This window comes from Glycine soja, chromosome 15, assembly GCF_004193775.1.
Source record: "Glycine soja cultivar W05 chromosome 15, ASM419377v2, whole genome shotgun sequence".
Lineage (NCBI taxonomy): Eukaryota > Viridiplantae > Streptophyta > Magnoliopsida > Fabales > Fabaceae > Glycine > Glycine soja.
In genome coordinates this window covers 9985400-10012270 of record NC_041016.1, presented here as the reverse complement: position 1 = coordinate 10012270, position 26871 = coordinate 9985400, and the positions used below count along the sequence as shown (strand labels likewise).

At 34.1% G+C, this 26871-nt stretch overlaps 1 protein-coding gene and 1 pseudogene across 6 annotated transcripts; one reads left to right on the top strand and one right to left on the bottom strand.

Moving 5' to 3' along the window:
* Positions 1-6560: 6560 nt before the first annotated feature.
* On the bottom strand, positions 6561-11624 carry LOC114388289 (annotated as a pseudogene). Its single transcript, XR_003661476.1, has 5 exons — positions 11124-11624; positions 9833-9974; positions 9625-9745; positions 7359-7421; positions 6561-6962 (listed from the first exon to the last, which is right to left on the bottom strand). The product of XR_003661476.1 is annotated as a vesicle-associated membrane protein 722-like (transcript).
* A 9310-nt stretch (positions 11625-20934) lies between these two features.
* Positions 20935-26849, top strand: LOC114387181. Of its 5 annotated transcripts, none has more exons than XM_028347325.1 (10): positions 20935-21314; positions 21582-21625; positions 21972-22098; positions 22234-22357; positions 23006-23529; positions 23730-24006; positions 24078-24384; positions 24798-24947; positions 25512-25973; positions 26287-26849. In XM_028347325.1, exons 1-10 carry the CDS (start codon positions 21119-21121, stop codon positions 26587-26589), a joined length of 2514 nt encoding a protein of 837 aa, XP_028203126.1. In that variant the 5' UTR covers positions 20935-21118; the 3' UTR covers positions 26590-26849. The 5 variants fall into 5 exon arrangements, with proteins under 5 accessions (XP_028203126.1, XP_028203123.1, XP_028203122.1 ...); XM_028347322.1 differs by having other exon boundaries at positions 20936-21314; positions 23006-23553; positions 24801-24947; XM_028347321.1 differs by having other exon boundaries at positions 20936-21314; positions 23006-23553.
* The last annotated feature ends 22 nt before the right edge of the window (positions 26850-26871 follow it).

The following is a 26871-nucleotide window of genomic DNA, read 5'->3' as shown; positions in this document are numbered from 1 at the left end:
AAAACACGCCAGTGTACTTGTGTTATGAATCTTTAATTTAAGATGTAAGTAAAGAAAACTCTTCAATTGTCGACAATATGAACATAATTAATTCCCAGCTTGTTCCTGCCACTAACTGGATAGCTACTACACTCAATTTTATCTTAGATGTTTACATTTTAAGGAGATTTTAATTATTTTTTCAACAGGAGTTTTTGCACGAGAATAAAATATTTATATAGAAATTAAAGTAACTGGATCACCTAGCTAGGTTTAGCAGCATTCTAATTATTGAACAAGAAAATAATTATTTCATAATTTTGGTACATCCTTAATGGAGCCCCTTATTATATGCAGGAAAATAGGAGCACTTATTTAAGAAGGAAGGACAATTTTTACCGAAAAAACAAAATAAAGATGACAATTGAATCTTCTCGCTTTTATTGTCCAGAGGCCAGAATGTTGTGGACACTCCACGAGTCATTATTAATAATGGAGCTAGGACAAAGCTAATGTCCAAAAAAGAAAAGCAAAAGAACAAAATGCTTAGTTTCATATCAATAACATAACATATATACTCTCTCTTTCAACATGGTCATGAATTTGCTTTAATTCTAACTTGAAAGGTTTTCCACAACCCCCATGTGATGAGTCCTTCTCCCTAATTTCCCCGTACATTGCGAGCTAGCAAGCAACCATATATGCTGTGAGGGGAGTGCACAAATTTGAATACATTAATTAATACAATATATAATTACGTTAAATAAATTTATCTATAAGAATTAAAGATAGATACTAAAAATCACGAGTTTAAAATAATTGAGAGTTAGACCTCCTTAATTATTATACAATTATGTTAAGATACTACTAATGCAGGCTAATGAATTGTGTTTTCTATACACCAATTATTTCAAATCGTGGTCTAATAATCCATGATTGTCCTTGTTTTAAAAGAAATAGTTTAATTTCTTAAGGATTGGTCTAGACTTATAATGATGAAAACCATGATGAAATATCCTCTTTTTCCCGGAAGTTTCTTGGAGATAAGACCTTAACTCTCCGTCCAACAAATCAATTCCAACTTAGTAGCACTACATGAACAAGAATGATTAGACATTTCACAATCATCATACTTGGACATATTCTTTTCACTGTATGATAATCAAACAACTTTGGTTCTTGACGCGTAAAGTTAAAATTTCAAAACATGCTTCTTATTAAAAACTATTTTAATATAATACTCATTTTCGTATAGTATGAAGATTTGATTTTATTTTTAGTATATAATTAGAAGATGTATATATGCCCACCTTAGCAAACAAAATTGTGTTTTATATTTTTGTTAGTGAAATGTTGACACTAATTATTATTCAATTTGAATAAACATTTTTTTAGAAACAATAAATCTTTTACGAAAGATAATTTTATTCAAATCAACTAAAATTATTATCAACAATTTTTTTTTAGATTATTAATATAGTTGTATATTTAAAACTCGTATTTAATATAATTGGTTAAGTTGAAACAACTCTTTTATAGTTAATCCAAAGTGTAATAATGAAAATTCATATGAAGATCAATAATGGCGTTCATCTCATATCAAATAGTTGGATGTGTTTAATGCAAATTTTTGGATACCAACAAATATAGCAGTCGCCATTATATTGACAGAAGAACAGATTCAAATAAAACTATAATTAGGTTTGCCAAGACAGACAATATCACAAAAGTTAAGAAAAGAAATGAGAACCAAACTGAAGGAGATTGGTGTGCATCACTTTCTTGGAATTTCTCTTTTGGAGGCTGCTGGATGGGCAGGATAACGAGGAATTTGTTCGAATTATAAACAACTTTAATAGCAATAATAATTCCTAGCTAGTGTTGTCACGAATCACGTACTTTAATGAAACTATAATATAAATGATATATATCGGACCCCGTAAGGGATAGGGTGTGGACCAGTCTTAGCATCAACCTCTTGTGGTGACATAGATGGATGCATGATTGTTTTTTTGTTTCCTTTCTGAGTTTTACAATCAATTTATCAACTCATGTAAGAGTACTTGTTTGGCTTTACTCACGAAGTTGATGTGATTCAATATATGTAGGGATTTTTTCTTTTTAAGCACAAGTGGAAACCCATGAAAAATGCACCACCCTGATTTTTGTAAGAAGTGACGCAACATTATGAACTATTATAGATCTCTTTCATAGACTAACCACAAGGGCTAATTAAGCTCAATTAAAAAAAATAAAAAGAAACATGATTCATTTGTTTAATTCACACCATGGTGCCATTTTTTATTTATTTATTTATGGCTTAACTAATGGTTGTGTAATAACTTGTTAGCATGTAAAGGGCAACCACATGGCACGCAAGCATGCATGCTTTAAAAGTTTATGACAGCAATATATAAAGAAAGAAAGTGAAAGAACACAATTTGAATTCTTTTTTTTTTTTTTAATTTGAAGTATCTTTGGTATTATTTTCTTAATTAAAATCCAAATGAAAATTTTCTAACTGAAAAATAACATTACAAATATTTAAAATATTATCCTTAAATTTTCTCCAAAGTTGACTTGAAGTACCTCTATCATCATTATATGATAATGCATGCGATCATATATACATGAAGATGACGTATCATATGAGAATGATTATTTTATTTGAAAATTAGAATGATTAATGTTAATCTTTAGATTAAAATAAAATATCAAGATTAAAATATTTTAAATTTAAATTAAAATCACATTTAATCATAAATTTTTTAGAAGATTTATCACATAGAAAATCAAATATTTTAAAGATTTAATTTATATAAGATCATCACCATAATCACTATCATCGTCGCCGCCATTACTATTATGATCGTCGTCATTGCCACTAACATGAGTATTACTGTCGCCATCACCGAGTGGTGATAGCAGCGGTTGACGATCATGACAATTATGATAGAAATGATCATGACGGTGATGATCATGGTGATAATAAATTTGAGATATTTTAAGATAATATAAATTAAATCTTTAAAATATTTAATTTTCTATTTGATAAATCTTATAAAGATTTTATTATTAAATACATTTTTAATTTGAATTTAAAATATTTTAATTTTAATCTTTTATTTTAATTTAATAGTTGAAATTAATCGTTATCATTTTCAAATAAGATATCTTTTCTATATATAATAGGTAGGTCGTGTATCTTACATAAGTGGGAAGGTTCCAATTGTCTTACGTAAGTTATTAATTTATAAAGGAGCGGGGACGCAACTGTTTAAGATTGTTATTCGTTCTTGTACAACATAGATATGCAAATTCGATTTATATTACACTCTTGGAGGTTGAAATTGAAAGTAATCAAACGAAAAAATAGAACAAGGAGAATACACACAATCTAGAAATTTCATCATTTAATTTATTTTGGCTTATTTTATTTTTTTCACATAATTAGTATCAGCAACGTGCTAACTCACATTTACACTATATTGGTTTGTTTTATTTTATTTTCTGCATCATAACTTTGGCTTTATGTGTGTGTTTATATATATATATATATATAGCTGTAAAATTAACCATTTAGCTGAGAATGATAGTTAGGTAAAGTATTTCTTTGAGTAGTAATAAATTATGTGTGTATATGATGCAATGTAATAAAATGCACCTTTTCATTGAGAATAGAGGTATTATAATTATTTTATCTTTTCGTTGTGAGGCCAACTAACATGCTCTTATCGTATCATCTACCTGTACTCGACAACAAAAAAGAAATTATCTGGTTTCCTTAATTGCTTTTATTTTAAGTCTCTTAAGATAATGATGGGTAACATACTTATTAAAAGAAAAAAGACAGTTTATTGATGACAAATCAGGTTCATATCAAACCAAAGAATTTAATAACCAGAAAAGGACAGATTAATTTGATATTTGTAATCTGTTCAATTTAGATTTGGTCCTACCAGCATCTTTGGCCCCAAATACTTACTTTTCACCCATAACCACTATTTTAGTTTTTGGCTTGTTTGTGAGTAACCTCCAAAACCAACCATTTGTGTAAGGAACACATATCCGAATGAACATGTCTTTTCAGGAAAACAATGAAAATATAAAAACGGCTTTGGGGCAGGACATGTATATATGATTTGCAATCGTATCATTTTCACTAACTACACCCATTTATTTAAAAGCTGATTTAGACCATTTCGTGTGCTTGACCCTTCTCACAAGTTGTGTATGATATATATATTTAATTTATTATTGTGGTTCTCATCTATATCAGGGTCAGTCTAATTTAGAAGCAAGGAATCAAGTTATACATTTGGATCAAAAACCATTGTTAGGTGAAACGTTGAATGGGAAGACAGTGACAATTATATAATAAACTTATTATCATGATCCAATGAGCCTCATATATAAAAAAATGCCGCCTATTGAGTATATGTTTCTTTTTTTTTTTTCCCTTGCTATGTATAAGTGTTATTATATGTTTATTATATCTATAAAATTATACAAGTCCATTATTTCCTGCTAACGTCTCTCAAATTTCAACTATTATCAGTTTTTCTTCTTCACCTGACCTGACCCGTGAAGCAGCCTACGTGAACAAAAATATCTTGACTTTCTCAAAACTATTTGAAGTTTTCATCCGTGAGGTAGATATATATAATAATTTGCACAAGTTTATTTAAAAAGCTAGTATTTGATAACTATGTGTTGAATTTGTAGTTTAAAATGGAAGTTAAGCATTGCAAGCTTCTTTCTTTCTATTTTGAATCTTTGATCTAATTTGAAAGAACGTGTTTAAAGTCATGCCTCACAAGTCACAATGACAAATATGCAATGTTTTGTAGCTTATTTTTCTTCTCCTAATGTGTAAGTTGGACATAAATAAATGGCCATGGTCTCATGAAGAATTGTCCTTGATTGAAGGGAATGCCTTGCGTCATTTGATTATAAATTTGGGTGATAGTAGTATCAGAAATATTTACCTAACCTAGAGTTTAACTTCTGGGGGTGGATTATTTATTAACAGAGAAGATATTAAAATGATCTTCCGCATGTATGTTTTTCTTTCCATTTTCGACCATTGAAATTTCTACTAGAATATAGCATTTGGTGTCTATTCTGTTAACATATTTCCCGGGGTGAGTTATTAACGCTTGTTTGTAAGAAATTCTAGTTAAGAACGTTTTGAATGATTTGGGCCATGTTGACTAAAATAAATGCATTGGGCAATTCAACCCAAGAATCCATGTAACTTCTGTTGAATTATAACGAAATATGCAAACATATGGTGATAAAGTTATCATTTGATTGAATATATTGTGCTAAAGTTGATTGCTTGACTTCTTATTTGAGGAAATATTTTTGTGTAGAGTTATTAAACAACAAATTGTCTAGTGTATTAGGTGTTATTGGAGAAGATTTGAACTTCAATTGATGAAGTTTAATCGTGAATTTCGTACAAGGTACAGAAGAAAAACAGCAAACTAACTACTTTCAGTGACTTCTAGTTACATTATTACAGGACACAGTTTTGTTAATGTATATTCATTAGTTATAAAGTTTAAACGTTTATAGAAAAGAAAATAAGGTAAAATAAATTAATTTTCTTATATAATTAAAAATTAACTTTTGCATAATTTAAAATAAATAAAAAATATTAGAGTTGAAAAGTAAATTTTAGTTCTCTTCATTTTCTGGATAGTGGATTAAACTTTTGATAGGTTTCTAGCAATTTTTAGAAAAGCTAGTTAGATGAGAAAATTGACATAAATAATAATAAACTTATTTTACACATTTTTTAGAGATGTTTACGGGATGTACTCCAATTCAACCCAATTATATTAGATTAAATTTGTAAAATGTTTGAATTAAATCAAACTCAACTCAATTAAGACTTGATCAATAACATATTAAATAATGGATTCTACTTTTTAAATCCAATCTGTATCATATAATTTAATTTATTATATATAAAAATTAATTATTTAATACAAAACATATTAATAGTTTTTAACTCACATAATTTATTAAACTTAATCATTCCATGATTTTTTTTCTTTTTTAAATTATTTTTATTTCTATCTTGAATTTGTTTATATTATCGCATGCTAATATCATATTTTATTTTCATCAAAAATAAAAGTATCATATTATCATTAAAATTATTAATTATATTAATTAAATATTCTCATAATTAAGAGTGCATTTAATTATTATATACTTAAAAAAAAACTAGATAGAAACAAATTATTTTTCCAAAAAAAAATATTTTTTAAATATTTAGACCCAATTAACTTAATCCAATCCAACATGTTTATTATTGAATTTAATTGATTGGGTCTGAGAAAAATACACAAGCCCCAACCCTATAAAATTTTAATCAGGTTGGGTATCGAATTTTATACATCTCACTGTATATGGTGAAATAAGATCATATTTCTGCTGTCAGCAATTTCCTTTGGTACCACCTGAAACTCACCGAAAAATATAGCATTGCTTTTACCTTGGAAAGAAATAGCCTCTTCACTCCTTATGTAGTGTGGAATGAAAGGCCACAGGTTCAATAAATCTAAAGGTCGACAATGCAAAAATTGAATAACATCAAGAAACACATTTACATGATTCTTGCCTATAAATAAACTGGAATTTGAACTTCAAATTGAGAACCCAAATTATATTTTCAAAAGCATTTATAAGTAGAACAAAGTGACCAACATACGACCTTTACTATATCTATATCTATATTACATACAAACTCATGCCATAGATTAGTATCTTTCCTCCGATAAAAGGCTGAAATAACATTATAAAAGGCCTCGGTGAATGGCTTATTTTCCACAGTTGAACCCACGACATACAGATAGGACTATTATCAGGATAAGTGCTATCAATATTCCCAATACAATCAGCTTAATCTTCATGTTTTGCAGCCACATTTTTCGACGGATTCTGGTTCCAGAAGTTCTGAAATCTTGTGCCTGGAAGAAAATATTACTTTCCTCAAAAATGGTAAAATATAAATTTGTACCTCCACATCCATATCAAAATTAAAAAGTGAAAACAGAAAACTGAAAACAGGTGGATCTCAGGATCTGAGACTTTTCTTTTTGTTTTGGCATGTGAGGAGAGCAGAGAGTGGAAACTGTAAGATATAGAAAATTCTTATAAAAATAAAAATGGATATAACTAGCTGGTCTGAGAGAGATAATGAAGACACCAAAAGTGAGGAATCTCCTTTCAATATGCTATACTTAGCATCCACTTCAAAAATGATTCAGCCACCAAAAGAAATAAATCTCCTTTCTATAGCATAGATATGAAATCTACACTCTAAAGGAACGGCATGTAGATGCACACACATGGTACATACTAACCTGGTTATGAAGGTTCTCAGTCTTGTCCACCAGAAGCTCTATCTTGTCACCCCTGTCTAGAACCTACATAAAATTATACACCTCAATATAATTTGATTATATGTCCTTATGTATTAGACATATTGATCCAAATCCAATTAAAGTTATAGAGCCTGCAAAAATTTGATGGCATTTTCTTCTCTCAAAAAGCATAATTTGAATAATCTTGGCCTAGTCTCTATAGCATAGGTAGATTAAATGAATAAGAGAAGAAACCCAAAAAGTCACTCCTTTATGTCATTGAAATGGCACAAATTTCTACTGCCTAAAAAAATTAACATTTTGTAGAAGTATAACTAACTAGCGGTGGGGGGTTTTGGGTAACTTACACAAGATCCTAGGTTCTAACCTTATTGCTGCCAATGGACATAGGCATTGAAATACAAACAACAAAAAACATGAAGTTTAAAACCTGAGTATTCAAGGAAAAAATAAAAATAAGGAAGACTAAAAGTAGTGAACTATAAGCATCATAAATAGTGTGGTATCTAATATTAAAATATAGAAAAAATGATAACCAATGATGTATGTGAAAGTCAAACCCACTTTTATATACATCTCTGCCAAAAGCTTCAGCCGAGATTCAAAGAGAATGCTAAACCTATGATACAACAAAGAATACGAAATAATCATACAACTACAATCAGTGAATTTATGATGTCAAAGAGTACATTATCATTCTTGTGCTTTGGACATGAGATTAAGAGTGAGCCCTAATGCAACGGTAAAGTTGCCTTTTGTGACCAGTTGGTCACAAGTTTGAATCTAAAAACAGCCTTTTTGCATATGCAAAGGGAAGGTAGCATACTATGACCCAAAAAAAACCTCCATGAGGCAAGAAGCCAAGAATCCTTTTGGCACTAGGTTACATTAGTTTTACTGTAGATAACTGGTAACTTCATCTTGGTTCTCTCTTTTGAAATGTGGAATGCTTTTATTGCATCTTTGTTGTGATAATTTTTATGTTTTCTTGTTGGAATAGTTATATTTTGTTGGAATTTATGCATCTCAGTACCCAATACTCTTTTACCAGTATTTCACAGTTAACATATCGAGCATAAGTTGCCATAGACGTATGGATTGACATCTCACCCATTTCAATATAATACTTTGAATAACTAACTTCCATAATGAAGTAATTTCCAAAGTCGTTAGCCACCTACTTTTAGAATCAAATTCCAAGACTTAATCCACCCTCCCCTTTATTTTTAGGTTTGCAGCAAACCCCCAAATAACAAGATCTCTTTTCTAACCACCAGGATCATACCATTGAGCCATTACCATTACAAAACGAAATAGTAAGATATAATAATGAATCTAAAAAGTAATCCAACTGCCCAGAAATAGAAATTAAAAAACCCTTCCAACCATCAAAGCATTCAAATATAGTGATTGGCCTGATCCCAAAATGAAATAGGCCAAGGATTGCAATTCAAAGATACACCAAAGAATCAGATTTCTATCTCAGTTCTCTCCTCATTTTCTCTTAGACTCTTAGTTTCTCACACTTTCTATCATTTACCTTGCACAATTTCTGGTTTTTAAAATAATTAATTAGCCTCATTGCTTTTAGCTAGCCTCAAGGATCTCTAATGGACAGACTGAGCATTCACAAAGTATCACTGCTCCTCTAACAAAAGACAACATTACCCCTCAACCTACTCTAACACCCTTGATTCCTATCAAATATTAAGTATCAACAGCTGTTAAAAACTTATGAGTTACTACTGAGGAGACAAGAAAGTAGGTAGAAGGTTCCCTTACCTAACTCCCACTGCCCTTAGACAAACGAGCATTTTCACAATCCAATACCTAGACTAGACCACATTTTCTTTCCTCCTAACATCATCAACCACTTCAATTCTCTATCACAACAGTGCCCAATATCTGTCTTATTGTAATTATGTGACAGCACTCAGTTAAAAGTGTTTTAGTAAACCTTCTTTATTGTAGCTTGGCTCAGCCTATTAAAACCATCACAGATTCTTAAAACCTAGACAGTAGAGAACAAACATGGGAACTGTGTTCAATATGAAAATGGGAATGGAGAACATATTGGTTTCTGATTTTCATTCCTACTCCCCTGCCTTGGCCATCTTTTTTTCCCAAACAGTCACAATCATATTTATTTATTTTATTGGCAAAAATGATTCTTGTACCAACTGATCTTTTCAGTTTCTATGGTATTATCCTCTTAAATTAATGCAACTAAGTAGTGCCTCTGTACCTTTTCAATATTCTCCATCATGACACCCTTAACTTCAGAAACTTGAGCTTTCACCTTTGCAAGCTTGCTTATCTCTTCAGGATGATCAACACAGTACTGCATATGTTCCCTCAACTTTGGCCTGTGCAAAGAGCTTAACACATTAGCTAAACTAACAATTTAAATCCACTAGCTTAAACTTTACAAGCTTAGAACAGAAACTTAGTACCCAAATTCCTTGTTAAGGCTGTTCACAGGAGCAGTGGCAGCCTTTCCACCACCATATTTTGCCACAAATTCATCTTTGACACGCTCTAGAAAAGCCATGGGTAACTGTCTTCCAATTGATTCATCTGCAACAACACAATATGCTGCAAAATTCCGAAAGTTCGATATTTTAAAACACTACCAAACTCAAAAAAAAATTAAGGTTCACCTCTACAAAAGCAGTATCAGTTGATAAAATTAGAACTTAAAAGAAAACCAATAAAAGCAGAAATGCAGAAACATAGTTATCAATCTTCGATAGAGGCACTTTGCAGCTATCCCAAAAGAGCTATAGCAAGATAACAGATAGCTGAATGACTGCAATTCTGAAGATTCTAGGTACAAATTAAATATTTTTACAACATATATACATGATCAAAATTGAAAATTTATCTAAATTTTAATATATTCATAATAATTAACATTTAAGCACCATCATCTTAAGCTAAATAAAAAAAAAAATCAAGAAAATCAAATTAGCCTAGGGTTTAAGCAAAGTAGTAAATTCAAAATATAAAAAAGGGATAGAACAAAACAAATACAAAGGGGTGAGCATCGCCACATTAGAAAAACAGAGGCAAACCAATGGCAAGACATATGTGTGAGAGGAAAAACAGAGGAATGGCTTGAAGTGCTTGGCTAGAATTATGTCCATGAGCATTAGATCGAGGGGATTGAATCAAAACAGAGAAGGATGTGAGTGATAAAAGAAAAGAATATCAAACTAGGTTTCGAACCCATTACACTACTGATGAAAAAATTAGGGAAATCACAAAATAATCCCCCAAAACAGGTACAACAACACATAAAATTGGAGGAGGAAAACAGGTTTTAGCCGCTGATTCACAATCACAGTCGAAAAAGCCACAAATATTCACAATTTCAGGCGTGCCATCTGCAAATCCAAAACAAAACGCTCCGCAATGCAATTTAATTTCTGCAGCGATTAAAGCCACAATAACGCATTCTCCACTGCGTAATATTAATAAAAACATTCACACCTTAGCAGATTAACCATTGCATTCCCCCAACTGAGTGTAAAACATATTCTCAAAGCAGCACATATCAACCATTCCCGTGTTTCTCGGCCTATTCACAAGTTTTAAGCATACGAAATAGCACAAATCAGTTTGGCCAACTAACGAAACCCTAACAATCCATAAGCACATTCAGTACAAAAATTGACTAGCATTAACAACACCATAACAAAAAATGAAAACAGAACACAGAAAAGAAAAGTGAGAGGAACATACTGTAGCCATTGTCGACGAGGTAATTGAAGGTGTGTGCGTCGCAGTTGTAGGTGAACTTGTTGTTGGTGGCAGGGAGCTTCTGAAGGCACTGGAAGGCGATGGAGTTGAAGTTTCCGCTGAATTCCGTGTACTCCGCGAGAATCACAGTTCCCCGCGACACGAACGCGTAGATCAGAGACTTCTGCCCCATCGATCGATTGAGTGTGGTGTTGGTAGGGTTTTGGATTTGGATTTGGATTGTTGGAAGAGAGAGAGAGAGAGAGAGATCTGGGAACAGTTCGGTTTTTGGTGGTGTCACGCTTTCGCTCTAGTTATCCAAAATTCCAAATCCTTCTCTCTCTCACACACACTCTTTGTAGAGAGAGAAAGGAAGAGACAAGGGAAAATGGAGAGCAGGGTTTAGGAAAGTTTCTAAAGCGGTGTGAGAGAGAATTGAAATGGGAAAACTTTCAAATTGAAGCATGGAAGATGGAACAAAAAGAATCACCGGTTACTACCGCAACCCGAATCGAATCCCCCTTTATTATTTTTATTTTCCCAACGGTTAACGTAATTTGTTGCTATACTTTTTATTTTCATTCACATTATTAAAAACTAAGGAAATCACGCACTTTTTTTCTAATAAAAGATTGTTGGTAGTTTTAGGTTTTTGAAAATAATTGTAAAGATAAAATAATAATTTAGGAATATAGTTATAAAAATAAAATGAATATAAAAATATATGCATTAAAACACTCATATTCCTTTTCTTTTATTTATAGATATAGATTCGAGTTTATCATATTTTCATATTTTATACAATTAAATAAATATCAGGATTCAAGAGGATTTACTGGTCAATCACTTTCAAAATGAAAATAAAAATGTCGTCCGCTATTCATACAATTTAAATAAATATTCTTTTTTTAGTAAATGAGCACAATTTCTACAATTTGAGCAAAAAATAAAATTTGTTGAGACAATAAAAAGTAAAATGAAAAGCTACTGAAGTCGGTTTCATAAACACCACTTCTTTGAAAGTAAATTAAACAATAAATAAAAGTCATGTTTTAAAGCATGATCTTTATAGGAAGTAATGATTTAAAACATGATTTATCCACACTCTCATAATAAATTCAAAATTTATCCATTTGAATAATTTCTTAAAGAAAATATATTTTATAGACACCCATTATGCTATAAGACACCTACAAGGAAAAACAAAAAGGTAAAAATATAGATATTATTAAATTAATGATGCGATGGAAAAAGAGAGAAATGAAAAATATTAAAGAGATGTTTAAAATAATTAAATATTTATTTATGATTGCTTATTTTTAAAAATATGATCCATGATGAATAAAGAAGTCCTCTTCTTCTAAGTTCTAAAATTATTTAAGAACTTTAACAATATTTCACAATACTAAAATTATTTAAGAACCCAAAATAGTCTCACATCTTTATACTTTTTTTATTAATATTCGCCTTTGTATTTTAATTTTAAAATCATAAACATACAGAAAATATAATGTAATTTATATTTTTTTTTACGAAAATTGTGATAATTTATTTTTAAAATATAATATCTCAATTAAGAAGCAAGAGTTTTTTTTTAATACTTTATGGTACCTCTCCTTCGCTTGTCAGTTCAATCAATGTATTTCAATGAAACAAAATTATGTGTGTGTAGATTATACCTTTGTAATTTTCAATTGAAAATGATTAGAGAAAAAAATGTTTTTTAATGCCAAGAAGTAGGTTCTTAGAGAAAAATCACTCTTGCAAGTAGGCCACCACCTTAAAGCACTCTAACCATAAACATGTGTAAGAATTGTTCTTACACATAAGAACTTGTTATAAGAACCTAATAGATTGACAGAGGCTACATTTATTGATTGATCTCAAATTCAAAGTATTTGAGATATTTTCATAGTTAGCGGAAGACTTCTACCTTCCGACACCCAAGTGTACATATGTATATGTTAATATACCTCAAGGGATGCAATAATACTAATTATATTACATAATGCGGTGGCAATATGAAGATTCTTTATACTATTAATCAATCATAATTTTTTTTTTAAATATTTGAATCTTATTTTAACTACCTTAAAAGTCACAATTTCATAAACTGTCATTGATTGGCAGCATAAATAAAAATTTATACTTTATACTATAACAAGTCTTACATCTGAATGAAAATTTTTGTTTTTGATTTTTGAGTATTTAAAATCCAAAGGTATAAAAAGTAAAAACGATCGCATTAAGATCCCTAGTGAAGTTATATTTCATTACAGTAATTATAAACTATAAACGAAAATGTTTTTTTTTTTTTTGCATTCTCATTTTGCCATAGTTTAGGTATTGCAAGACAAAAATAGACTAAATGAACCATCACTATTTTATTAGATAGATGAATAATCAAATTATCTTCAAGCAAAAAGACATTTCTCTTTCTCTTTATGCACAATCAGTTTCTCAAATTCAGACTCATTTTTTTAAGATCAATTTTCTAAAATAAAAATTTTTCAAACTTATTTTACTATGATACGATATAAGTATGTATGACAAGTTGCTCATATTTGAAGATAATATATATGAGTTGGGCATTCATTGGACGATGTCGAGGGTGCACACTCACAAACACCACAAATTCTGACGATTAGATTAATCTTACAAAGCAATGGGTGCTGCCATTACTTGAGTCAAACCAAAATTAGTGAGCCATTTGATAGCTTGTAACATCCCCAAAGCCTCTCCTTCCATAGGCTGCAACTAAGGCTTCCCCGTTCAATCAGAAAAAAAGAAGAAAAGAAAGCCCCTAAATTGCCCCTACAACACATTTCCCAGTTTGTAGTGTCATCAATATTATTAAACCCCACATCATTATTCATCTTGTAAAAACCAGCTGGAGGAGGAGTCCATTTAATTGTATAAAGCTCAAATCTGAACATTTTTTCTTTTCATTAGACTGTTAATAACAATGTTATTATGAATTAGTTTTATTATGTTTTTTGAACAAAAAATTGTTTTTAAAATGACTAAATAAGTTTTTCAAAAACAAATAATGATTTGATACACCATTTAAATTGTTCTTACTTGAATAAAAAAAACTTCTAGATATCCGTGATGCATGCAATGTACATACAACAAAACCATTAAAAAAGACTATGTACTTTTTGTATAACAAAGTGAAGAGTAGAGTTTATTTATTTTATAATTGAATATAACATATTAGGGTATATATATGTCTCCAAAACACTATAGGTACAAGTGGAAATTATCACACACCTTATATGTCTCATCAATCTAAGTTATAACAACAATTTCGTGCATCTCCAAAATGGGGATCCCACATCATCAATAAATACATTTCTTGTGATAATATTGTAGAAGGTTTGATAAAAATTTTAAAACACGTTATAATACCAAACAATATTAAGTAAATGATAAATATTATCATAAAGTGCATCTATACGCTTTTTGAGTGACTTAAAATCATCCATAATTAAATCAAAACTAATACTTGCAACAATGATCTCTTTCATTGTGAACTATCATGCTATCATCTAACAATTCAACTTTCATCTTGTTTCTTAATCTAGTCTTGATAATTTTCATTATTGAAAAAGATTATTCGGTTATAGCTGTAGAAACTGGAAGCGTTATGAAAGGCGAAGTAATATGTTAATCAAATAGTAAACTTGTAACTTTTTTGTTGCTACCAAACATGTATAGAATTTTATAATAGTTTACAAATTCATCAATTTTGTTGCTACCAAACATGTATAGAATTTTATAATAGTTTACAAATAGTAAACTTGTAACCTTTTTGTTGCTCACAAGGATGCACAAGAGACCAACATACTGAGAGGACTATGCTTGACTTCACCCTCTTAGAAGAGACCCTCGCCTGACAAGCACTATCGTGCATTCCACTTTTCTATTATTAGCAATTTTGTTAGCTGACATTCTGTTATTGCTATCATTTTTGTTAGAGGTCATAAGTGTCAAATCATCAGTGTAGATCACTATAAATATACCATTTCAATGAAATAAAGGCAAGGAGAAATTTGCGTAAAACTTACTTGTTAGTTTTCTCTAGTAGCTTAGACACTTATCATACCAATTTGGTCCAACTTGCCCTGTCGCTTCCATCATGCCTGAACACAATACTAGGCAAGCTACCATGAAGCGACTCGAAGAGGTTGTGCTCCGCCTTACCCAAGGCTAGCAATCCCTCGTTCAGAACCACGCCTCACTAGCCCAAGCCTAGTCTACCATGGATTCTAAGATTGACTCGATCCTTGAGCGTCTTGCACACCTCACCCTTCCACCTCCTTCCCCCAAAGAATTCGCCACCTCCATCACTACCCTCTTCTCCATTTCCTTGCCCACATATGAAGTTGGATGTCCCGTGCCTCGACAGTCAAGACCCACTGGGGTGAATTTTTAAAATCACCCAGTTTTTCAACTATCAGTATGTGCTTGACAACAAGCGTGATGGTGGCGTCCTTCTACATGGAAGGTCCAGCTCTCTGTTGGTACCAATGGATGAGCCGCAATAGACTTCTAACATCGTGGCTAGTAATGTTATAGGCCCTTAAAGCCAGATTTGCCCCGTCCTTCTATGATGACCCCACGACACGTTATTCAAGCTACAACAGAAGGGAACAATCAATAATTACCTTTCAGAATTAGAGCGATTGGCTAATTGAATGATCGAACTTGCTCACCCCTTTCTCCTAGGTTGCTTCATCTCAGGCCTTATTCCAAAACTCCACCGTGAAGTTTAGGCGCTGCAACCACTGTCGTTGCCACAAGTCATCGCCCTAGCCAAGCTACAGGAGGATAAACTCCATGACAACCGGCGTCTTCCTCGATTCTTATCCCCACTTCCATCGGCTATTTCACAGTCCCCTTCTGCCACGAGCGTTCCACCACCACCTAAATTGTCAGTGAAATGACTCTCATCGGAGGAGCTGGCTAGTTGCAGTGACCACAACCTTTGTTATCACTGTGATGACAAGTGGGTGGTGGGCCACCATTGCAAACTCCGTCTCCACCTTCTCATTGCGGAAGACAACTCCGACCCCCCATCGACGTCAAACTCACTAGACCCCGAGTCTAGTTTGCCTTCTCCCTTGATCTTCGACACTCCGCAACTGAGCCTTAATGCTTTATCGGGCCTGCCTGCCCCCGCAACCTTTCGAATTTATAAATCCCTCAACCATCACCAAGTTATAATACTGGTAGATGACCGGAGTACCCATAACTTTGTGTAAGCTTGAGTGGCATAATTCCTCGCTTTGCCCACCATCGCAATCAACCCACTCCAAGTTATGGTTGGCGATGGCGGCACTCTCCTTTGCCATAAGGTCTGCCCTAAAACTCCACTCACGATCCAGGGTCACTTATTTAGGTCAAATCTTTTTGTTTTAGGCCTTAGTGGTGCGAACATAGTCCTAAGAGTCCAATGGCTACAAGAGTTGGGCCTTATTCTTACTGATTACACCTCTCGTACCATGAATTTTTCTATGTTGGACCCCCAACTCCAATTAACAGCAGACATGCCTCTCCAACCCGCATCGGCCTCAACCTACCAGGTTCGCTGTTTGGTACAAACACAGGGCGTATCCGCCCTCTTCCAGCTTACCTGACTACCTGACCCAGTCCAGCTCACCTCACCCTTAATCCCACCTGAAACACCACCACCTCTCATACATCTCCTTTCCTGTTACGACCATCTTTTCTGGGAACCCACTGAATTACCACTAACCTGGCCAATATCCCACCATATCCACTTACAGTCTAACTCACAACCCGTAAACATTCGTCCATATCGTTATCCCCATAGTTAGAAAGCTGAGCTCTAGCGTCAGGTTGCAAACATGTTGCAAATAAGCTTAATTCAATTGAGCTGCAATTCATTCTATTCGCTTGTGCTATTGGTAAAGAAAAAGGACAACAACTGGAGGTGTCGCGTGGATTACAGAGCTTTAAACGCGATCACTATTAAGGATTGGTTTCCCATGCCCACTATCGATGAGCTATTGGATGAATTGGCCAACGCATCCTACTTCTCGAAATTGGATCTCCGACAATGGTTCCATCAAATCCCTGTGGTCGTCGCTGACATGCCCAAAATTGCTTTTCGCACCCACCAGGGACATTATGAGTACAATGTAATGTCATTTGGTCTTTGGAACGCTTTGGTGACATTCTAAGCCACCATGAACGAATTGCTTAATCCATTTCTTCGCAAATTTGTTGTGATTTTCTTTGATTACATCCTCGTATATAGTCTTTCACTAGATGCACACCTTGGTCACTTGCAGAAGGTATTGACAGTGTTAGCCCATAACAAGTTTCATTTATACAAGCACAAGTGCCTCTTTGCCAAAGACGAATTACAGTACCTGGGCCACGTGGTTTCAACGACAAGCGTAGCACCAGACCCCACTCAGATTAACGCCATGATGGATTGGCCCATTCTTCTTTCAACTACTGATTTACGAGGTTTTTTTTGGGTTTTACTGGGTTCTACAGGCGCTTCATCCGCAATTACGCATCCATTGCTAGGCCACTACCTAAACTGTTGAGGAAGGACCAATTTCACTGGTCTGATGACGCTCAACAGGCGTTCCTCCAACTTAAAAAAATGATGATGCTGGCCCTAGTTATGGTACCTCCTAATTTCACTTTGCCATATTCATCCTCAAAATCGATGCTTTCGACACCTCAATGGGAGTTGTGCTCCAACAACAATTCCACCCCTATCGCCTTCTTCAATAAGGTTTTTTGTCCATGATTGCAACATGCCTCAACATATATCAGAGAATTACGTGCCATTACATCGGCGGTTCGCAAATGGCGGCATTATCTTCTAGGGTATTGCTTCATCATCATCATTGACCACCAAAGCCTCAAAGACCTCATGTCTCAAGTGATTCAAACTCCGAAGTAGCAACACTATCTCTCGAAGCTTCTAGGTTTCAATTACTCAATCCAATACAGGTCTGGTTCTGGTAACGTGGCAGCAGACGCATTATCGCACATTTTCATCAATGACGATCAACATTATTCTTTGTCCATGCCCAAATTTGAATTCCTGGAACAATTACGCCACTCTCTCCAGGAAACCTCAGAGTTCTGTAAGTTCTCGTGACATGTTTAAGATAATCTAGAGGGTCACTCGGACTTCTCCGTCAGTCGTGGTTTGGTTTTCCATAAGCAGAAAATTTAGTTTTCGGCATCACACTCATTCATTCCCCTGCTCCTCACAGAGTTTCACTCAACACCATCGGACGACCATCTGGGCTTTGTTAAGACTCTGCTACATCCCTTTTCCATTTGTTTATAGTGTTATTGTAAAGAATCTTTGTCTTATTTTCCACATTTTTATCTGTTGATATATAGATATATATAATATATATCTATCATTTTTCTAATTTTCTGCCATTTTTTTTAGTTTCCTATACTATAATATAGAATAGAATATGAAAAAGAAAAAAAAGATTCTAAAGAAATATAACTAATATTCTTTAGAATAATAAAAAAGAATATTAAATTCAAATAAATTATAGATAGAAAAAAGACTTAAAAAGGAGGATTTGAAATGCGAGATCTAAAAACATATCTTTCCGTGGCACCAGTAGTAAGTACTCTATGGTTCGGGGCTTTGGCGGGTCTCTTGATAGAGATCAATCGTTTTTTTCCAGATGCATTGATATTCCCTTTTTTTTCATTCTAGTTATTGACACGGAAAGGGGTGAAGAAGATTATAGATCCAATTAAGTATTAAATATATGTAATTAATATGTAATTAATCTCTTCCCCGGATACGTGAAAATTTCTTTTGGGCATCCATGCAAAGTGACGTTCGTAACTTCATCTCTTAATGTCTTGTCTGTCAACAGGTAAAGTACAAGACTACTAAGCCCGTTGACCTCCTCCAACCTCTTCCCATTCCTTGCATTATTTGGGAGGACTTATTAATGGATTTATCATCGGCCTTCCACCATCACATGGACTTTCCGTCATCCTCGTAGTGGTTGACTGCTTCATAAAAGGGGCTCATTTTGGGGCTTTACCATCATCATACACGACCCACAAGGTCGTTCTGCTATTCATTGACATCGTTTGCAAGTTTCATGGCTTCCTAAACAACATCATGTTCGATCGTGACCCAGTATTCATCAACAGCTTTTGGCGAGAATTATTTCGTATTTACAGAACCAAATTGTGCATAAGTACTTCATACCACCGCAAAATAGACAACCAAACTAAAGTGCTCAACGTGGTCCTCGAATAATATCTCAGAGCTTTCATTCATGATAAAGCATCCTAGTGGTTGTCCTTTCTATCACTTAAAGAGTGGTCCTACAACACGACTATCCATTCTGCCACCGGTGTGCCACCATTTGAGGCCATTTATGGTAAGGCTCCCCCTTCACTTCCTCATTACTTGGGGACAAGGTTGCTTTCCTAGGGGAGGGTATTGATAACAATAACAACCTAGACAACAACATGCCCACAAAGGATGCACAAAGAGACCAACATACCTACATGACTACGCTTGACTTCACCCTCTCAGAAGAGACCCTTGCCCGACAAGCACTATATGCATTTCACTTTTCTGTGTTATTAGCAATTCTGTTAGCCGACATTCTGTTATCATCATCCTTTCTGTTAGAGGCTATAAGTGTCAAATCATCACTGGAGATGGTTATAGATATACCATTTCAATGAAATAAAGGAAAGGAGAAATCTGTGTAAAACTTGTTAGTTTTCCTCGCTTAGACACTTATCATACCATAAGGCTTAGATTTAACAACTTCATGCGGTTTGATAATTTTGATATGGGGTTGGAAAAGTCCAGAGACACTGAGAAGCTTATTATGGAAGATGGGGTTGGAATCTAGAATTAATAACCGTCGATGCTTTGGCAAAGGAAGCCTTGAATATGGATGAACAGTTCAGTGTGTTTCAGGAACCTCCCAAATTTATTTATAATTTTCTGTCTTCTAATGTAAACTCCATTGCTTTATCTTGTTAGTTGGGCTTTGGCCCTTTGTCCAGCAAAAAAAACTAAAGTGTAGCGTATAATTCTTTATAAAGAGTTAATACTGCAGTGGTAAAAAATTAAATTATCAAATTTATGAAAAAAACTTAAAGTGATAAAATTTGGATGATAAAAATTGGATAGTCAAAAATTAAAATTAAACCTAAAAAATATATTGAACCTATAGGACGTGATATGATATAGGATAAGATAATCATATCTTATTAGTGTAACAATTACGATAAGATATGATAATTGTTTATTTTATTACATCATGGCTACCAAATAATGTATAAGTTATTGGTTACAGGTATAACATAAGCTGGATTAAAAAAACAAGTATAACATCAAAATTAGAATAAAATGAAATGTTTTTTTTTTAAAACATCAAAATTAGAACGTGGTTAACTAATGTTTTTATTTATTTATTTATAAGATCATGTGGAATTAAGGTTTAAATTTTTGTTGAAATATATAAATTTAATATTTGATTGATTATAAGTTACGTAATTGATTAGAAATTATTACATAATTTAAAAATTATATGATTTTTCACATGATATGTAATTATGATTTTTAATTTATTAAAAAAATTAATAATGTATTTGATAAAAATTGATTGATATTAAATAGTCTTGAATGATATAATAATTTCTTGCAATCTTATCCTAACTATTTTCCAAAGAGGATATTTATTTAGTTCAGAAAAAAAAAACAAGAAAGAAAACGCTTTAAAAGAAATAAAAATTAAAATAATAATAAAAAAATTGTAGACGCAGAGAGAAAAGGAGTGGGGGGGAGAGCAAGAAGGGGTTTCGCTTTTTGGTTGCAAACTGTAGAGCGAGAGGAGCGTTCGAGTGAGCGAGAGAGGTTTTCTTCTTTCCGGTTGTTGTCGCGGCGGAACCCTAGCTAGTCCGGTGGTGCGAGAAAAAGTGTGTGAGAGAGAAAGACGATGAGTGGGAAGGGCGGTGGCAGCCACAACAATGGCGGCGGCAAGGCGCTGTCGGCGACGATTCCGGCGTCATCGCGGAAGATGGTTCAGAGCTTGAAGGAGATTGTCTCCAATTTCCCCGATCACGAGATCTACGCCACGCTCAAAGACTGTAACATGGACCCTAACGAAGCTGTTAGTCGTCTCCTCTCACAAGGTTTCCCTGCCCCCCTCTCTCTATTTCAATCTCTCTTTGTTTTCTGTTTCGAGGTTTTAGATGCTTTTCTTTCACTTGAACGAAACGCAAAATACCTTTGTTCTATGTTTCGAGGCTATTGCTTTGCTCGCTTGCGCATTATGCGAAAGTGAGAAATAACTGAGCGAGAATAATCCGCGTGTTTTTGTTTTTGGCTGTGGAGTGTGATTTTGTGGCGCAGGGTGCTGTAATAGATGTTATCTAATGTTAGGTTTGTTAATTGTGTAGATCCTTTTCATGAGGTGAAGAGCAAGCGAGAAAAGAAAAAAGAGGTGCACGCTTCTTTTTGTTTTTGTTTGTTTCAGCTATTCAGAATTGGTTTTGTGTTATCTTGAAAAAAAGAATTGATTTTATGCTTGATAATGTAATCAAATAATCAATTTTGTTTCTTCTTCCCTGAGTGTGTTCTACTGCTATGTCATGTGGCTTGTGCGTAGGTTTATAAGTTGACAGTAGGTTAATCTGTGTGCTAAATTTGTAGGTGGATATGATGAGTTGGTTTGACACTTCGACTTGAGCATTTGTTTCTGCTAACTGTCCCTACACTTATTTTGTTTTTGATATTTTGTTTGAGTTTGTCTGTGTTATTTTTACCTGTTCTTGCCCTTGTTGGTTCAGATTAAGGACCCTACAGATTCCAGGTCTCGTGGGAGTGGGACAAACAACACATCTAGTCGTGGTGGTGGTAGGGCTGGCACAGATCGTTATGGTGGACGTGGTGGTGCCAACCAATTCGGCAGCAGTGGTATGTGGATGATGGGTGTTGAACTGATAAATTGCGCTGGACTGTATATTTAATGAAACTTATAGTATCTGTCACTATTATTGTTGTTGTTATTATAATGATTATTTAAATTTCTGCCCTGTTTTGGGAGGCCAGATTATGGTCTGCAGGGGAAGCCTGTATACAAGAAGGAAAATGGGGCACCCACTTTTGGAGGGTCCACATCTTCTGCACCTAGTGTGCTGGGAAATAATACGAACACGAGACTGCCATCCTACAGGTTTATTTTCCTTCATGTATAAACACACAATAAAATTTACATGATTGGAGTGGGAAAGATGTATCACAATGTTTAAAGGGATTCTTATAGTTATGATACATTTGCAAATTTGGCCTAGTTATAAGATGAAATTGAAAACCAAGCCTGACCATCTACTGAGGTTAATACAAAAGGGAAAATCCTTCAATTTATTTTGAAAAGAAGTAGGCTGTCTTGGCATCCATCCCTTACAATCTATTTTGTGTATCAATTTAATATTTTTCTCAAACAGTAGATGATTATGTGCCAATTATTCTCTGGATACTTTATGTACATTGATCTTTCTGTGCTGAGTATTATGAACAGTGAGTATTTTGGTTTTGGAATGAAATTGGTTGAAAATGGACTGTTAGTAGTTTTTATATGATGTTTTTTGCAACTTCTATTTGTAACATTTAACTATATAGAGAATATATTACATATGTAGTCCTAAAGTATTTGACTATTTTGTTATGTGGCTATTCCTCTTTTATCTATCTTTAGTAGCATAAAATATTGTCTTTTTTGATTGTGCCTACAAGCACTTGGATACAGAATCGTGTTATTGTTGCGTGGCTAGGGTGCAGTTCCCACTTCTCATGCCTCATTTTATGTTCAAAATTGTTGCAGTGATTCTGTGGTTACTGAAAAAACATATGCATTTGGCATCGGTGATGGACCATCTTCATCATCACAACGTGCTGGACTGCAATCTGCATGGACAGGGAATACAGGTCAAGTATCAATGGCCGACATTGTCAAGATGGGTAGGCCACAGGCCAGGCCATCCATGCATAACTCTTCCATCCAGAGTTGTAATCATCAGAATGTCTTCATGCCTCCAGCAGCTTCAGATAACAATTTGCATTCATTGCAAGGTTATGCTTCCAAAGTTTCAGAAACAAATACTAATCAAGGCCATGTCATTAGCGACAATGTTCCACAGAATGATGAATGGCCTTGTATTGAGAACCAACATGATGTTATAGTATATGCAGATGTGGATGCCCATGCAAATTCTGAGTACTATGCAAACTCATCAAGCTTTGCTGAAGCTGATTGGCAGCAGAAAACTCACTTGGATGAACATGTAGCTGAAGATGGTTCTGTTGAGAATGCAGACAATGTTGAATCTGCTTCTATATCTGCTAAAAGTACGTCAGAGGATAACACAGGAGGTACATCTTTTTTATGGTGTACATAGACATAATATTCCTACCAATCTCAGTATCTAACAGACATCTTTTTTTATGATAATGACATTGGCAACTGGGATGCTTTATGCCTACTGTTCATAATTTTATCTTGGACATGCGCCTGGTTATAGTCTTAATTCTTAATTTCTTCCTTTCAGCTGAAGATGATGTTTCATCAGTGGCTGCAAACATAGAGCAGCTAAATATACAGAGAGATGATCAGGGGACAGAACAAGAACATGAGAATCCTTCTGTAGTAATTCCAAATCACCTACTACTCCATACTCCAGAATGCATGAATCTGAGCTTTGGAAGTTTTGGATCTGGAAACCCCCTTTCTGGATCTGGGTCATTTACATCTAGGCCTTTGAAAAGTAGCTTGGAGGATACATCTGGTGCAACAGATGTTTCAACAATTGAGAACTCAGACACTAGGTATGTTGCTTATATAATAGTATACTTTGTCCTAACTTGCAATATCATAATTATTCTTAGTTTCCTTAAAGATATCTTTCTTGCAGAAATCCTGACTATTACGGGGATGAGCATCTTTCTACTACTGCTACTACTACCTCAGATGGAAATTTAGTTCAAGGAACTGGTGTAAGTGCTGGGACCTATGAACATACTTCCATTTCACAACAAGAGGCTTTAAAACCGGACCCCCCTGAAATTGCTCAGGAAAATCAGTATTCATTTACATCCCAGTCTCATGGATTTAATTATGAAAATGCCCAACAACCGGAGGTCACATTTCCTCTTTCACAGACCAGCTCACAGATGCAGAATCTTGCTCCCTTCTCTGGTGTAATGGTAATTCATGTTTTATGGCTTGGTCATATTTTAGATCTTTAGTGAATAAGTTTAGAATGACTTACTGCCTGTTTTTATTAGATATTTCATGGCCGGAAATATGAAAATCTCGTGTTCAGAAGCAATTTTTTGAAGTAGAAATTTGTTCCTTCAGCAAAACAGCTGATTGCAAGAATGTGCACCTATAAAACAAACCAAGCCTCATTAGATGTTTCTGAACACTTGTTTTTGTTTGTTTGAAGGAATACATTACTATAGTTAAATTGCCCCCTCCCCCCTAAAACTGCATTATGTGAATCATCTGTAGTTTTAATATTTGATATTGCTTTAGTTTCTGTCTTATATCTTGCAATTCTATCTAGCAATCCTGCCATGTAGATCTAAATTTTACTGTCATTCCGTCAATATTTTAGCAGGTGCATACAAATTCTTTGCCCAGTGCTCTGTTGTCATTGCCAGTTCAAACAGCAAGAGAAGATATTCCATACTTACCCTTCCCTGCAACACAATCGATGCCTACAAAATATAGTAACATTGGTAGTTCCACCATAACCGTGTCAGAGGTGCACTTCTGCTCTAATAAGCTTATTTAAGTTTCTCTATATAATGAGATGTTAAGTTGTTTAAATGAAATGTTATGGATGACATAGTATTTTGAATTTTATATCATTCTTAGCCTAAGAAGTGCAATAGTGGAATTAAGAAATCTGGTTTATAGTATATTGAAGTGCTGTGGTGGTATTCCAATAAATTATTTATAATGTAATATTCATTAGCTGTATCACAAATTTCACCTAGCTATGAATATGGTGTAATATATATATATATATTAAATGCCAACTGTATTTGCTACTTTATACATTAGTTAAAGCTGACTTACATCTGGTTAATCAACTCAAATCAGATGATTGTGTTGGTTTTCCTATATTGCTGGTCAAATTGATTGGTTTCGTATTAACAGAAATGTTTTTAGAGCTGGTAGTGGGTGTATTCTGGATTTAAATTATTTGCTAATGATTAGATTTGCAGGTTTAATTGTTGCATCCATATTTTGAAATTGTTGTTATAGGATAGGAAGATATTTTTTTTTGGAATTCAGTTTGATTGTTTCTCTTGTCAATTTGCAGGCTCTAAGAGCTAGTGGCATTACTACACCTCAACCTAATGCACAAACCCTGTCTGGTGCAGGTGTTGCCACTGGACCTGCACTTCCTCAGCACCTTGCTGTGCATCCCTACTCCCAACCTACTCTTCCTCTGGGGCATTTTGCTAACATGATTAGCTATCCATTCTTGCCTCAGAGCTATACCTATATGCCATCAGCTTTTCAGCAGACTTTTGCTGGAAATAACACATATCCCCAATCTCTGGCAGCAGTGCTTCCACAGTATAAAAATAATGTTTCTGCCAGCAGTTTGCCTCAGTCTGCTGCTATTCCTCCTGGATATGGCTTTGGCAGTTCAACAAGCATTCCTGGAGGAAATTTTTCTCTGAATCCACCTGCTGCTCCTACTGGGACAACCATTGGATATGAGGATCTTATAAACTCCCAGTTTAAGGACAATAATCATATGATGTCACTACAGCAGGTACAAAGATCTTGATTTTTAAACTATTTACATTTAACTGGTTTTGTTTTCCTGTTACGATTCTTCTCTTAAAAGTTGCCAATTTGGAAATATCATATGATGATTCAAGTTGAAATGTGATCTGTTAAACTTTCTTTTATTTATTCTTGTTTACAAACCTCAAGTTCACTTTGTTACTATTATGTAACTCTGAATTGTCAGTTTTGGGGGAGGTGGGGTTGAGGAAAGAATATAACATGGAACCTTGTTTACTTTTTTTCTAATGCTGCTTATATGTAAAGCTGAAATGGTTTTATTTGGTGTTTTCTTCTAGAACGAGAATTCTCCCATGTGGGTTCAGGGCCCTGGCTCTCGAACAATGTCTGCAGTTCCTCCCAGCAACTATTATAATTTGCAGGGACAGAATCAACAACAACCAGGTGGATTTCGGCAAAGGCAGCAACAGCAGCAACAGCCTTCACAGCATTTTGGACCCCTTGGGTACCCTAATTTCTACCAATCTCAGACTGGCATTTCGCTGGAACATCAGCCACAAAATCCTCGGGAAGCATCCTTGGGTGGTCCGCAAAGCCAACCATCCAAGCAGTCCCAACAAATATGGCAAAACAGCTACTAATCTTAATCATCTCCCGGTTTTTCAGGGTATTTATGTGAGTTTGAAAGTGGCTAATCAGAGGCATTTACGGTCTAGTAAAAATCATTGTTTGGTCTCTAGAGACCTTGAGCCCATTGCCACGAGGTTGTATTCTACATAATTATGTTGGTCATGTTTAACGTAGGTACTAAGTGTGCTAATTTGGTTTACTCGGTACGTTTTTTGTTTTGTTTTCTAATATTTTCATCCTGATCATAGTGGAAGATCTCTTTTGGGTAACATTCTCACCTGTTATAACTGGTT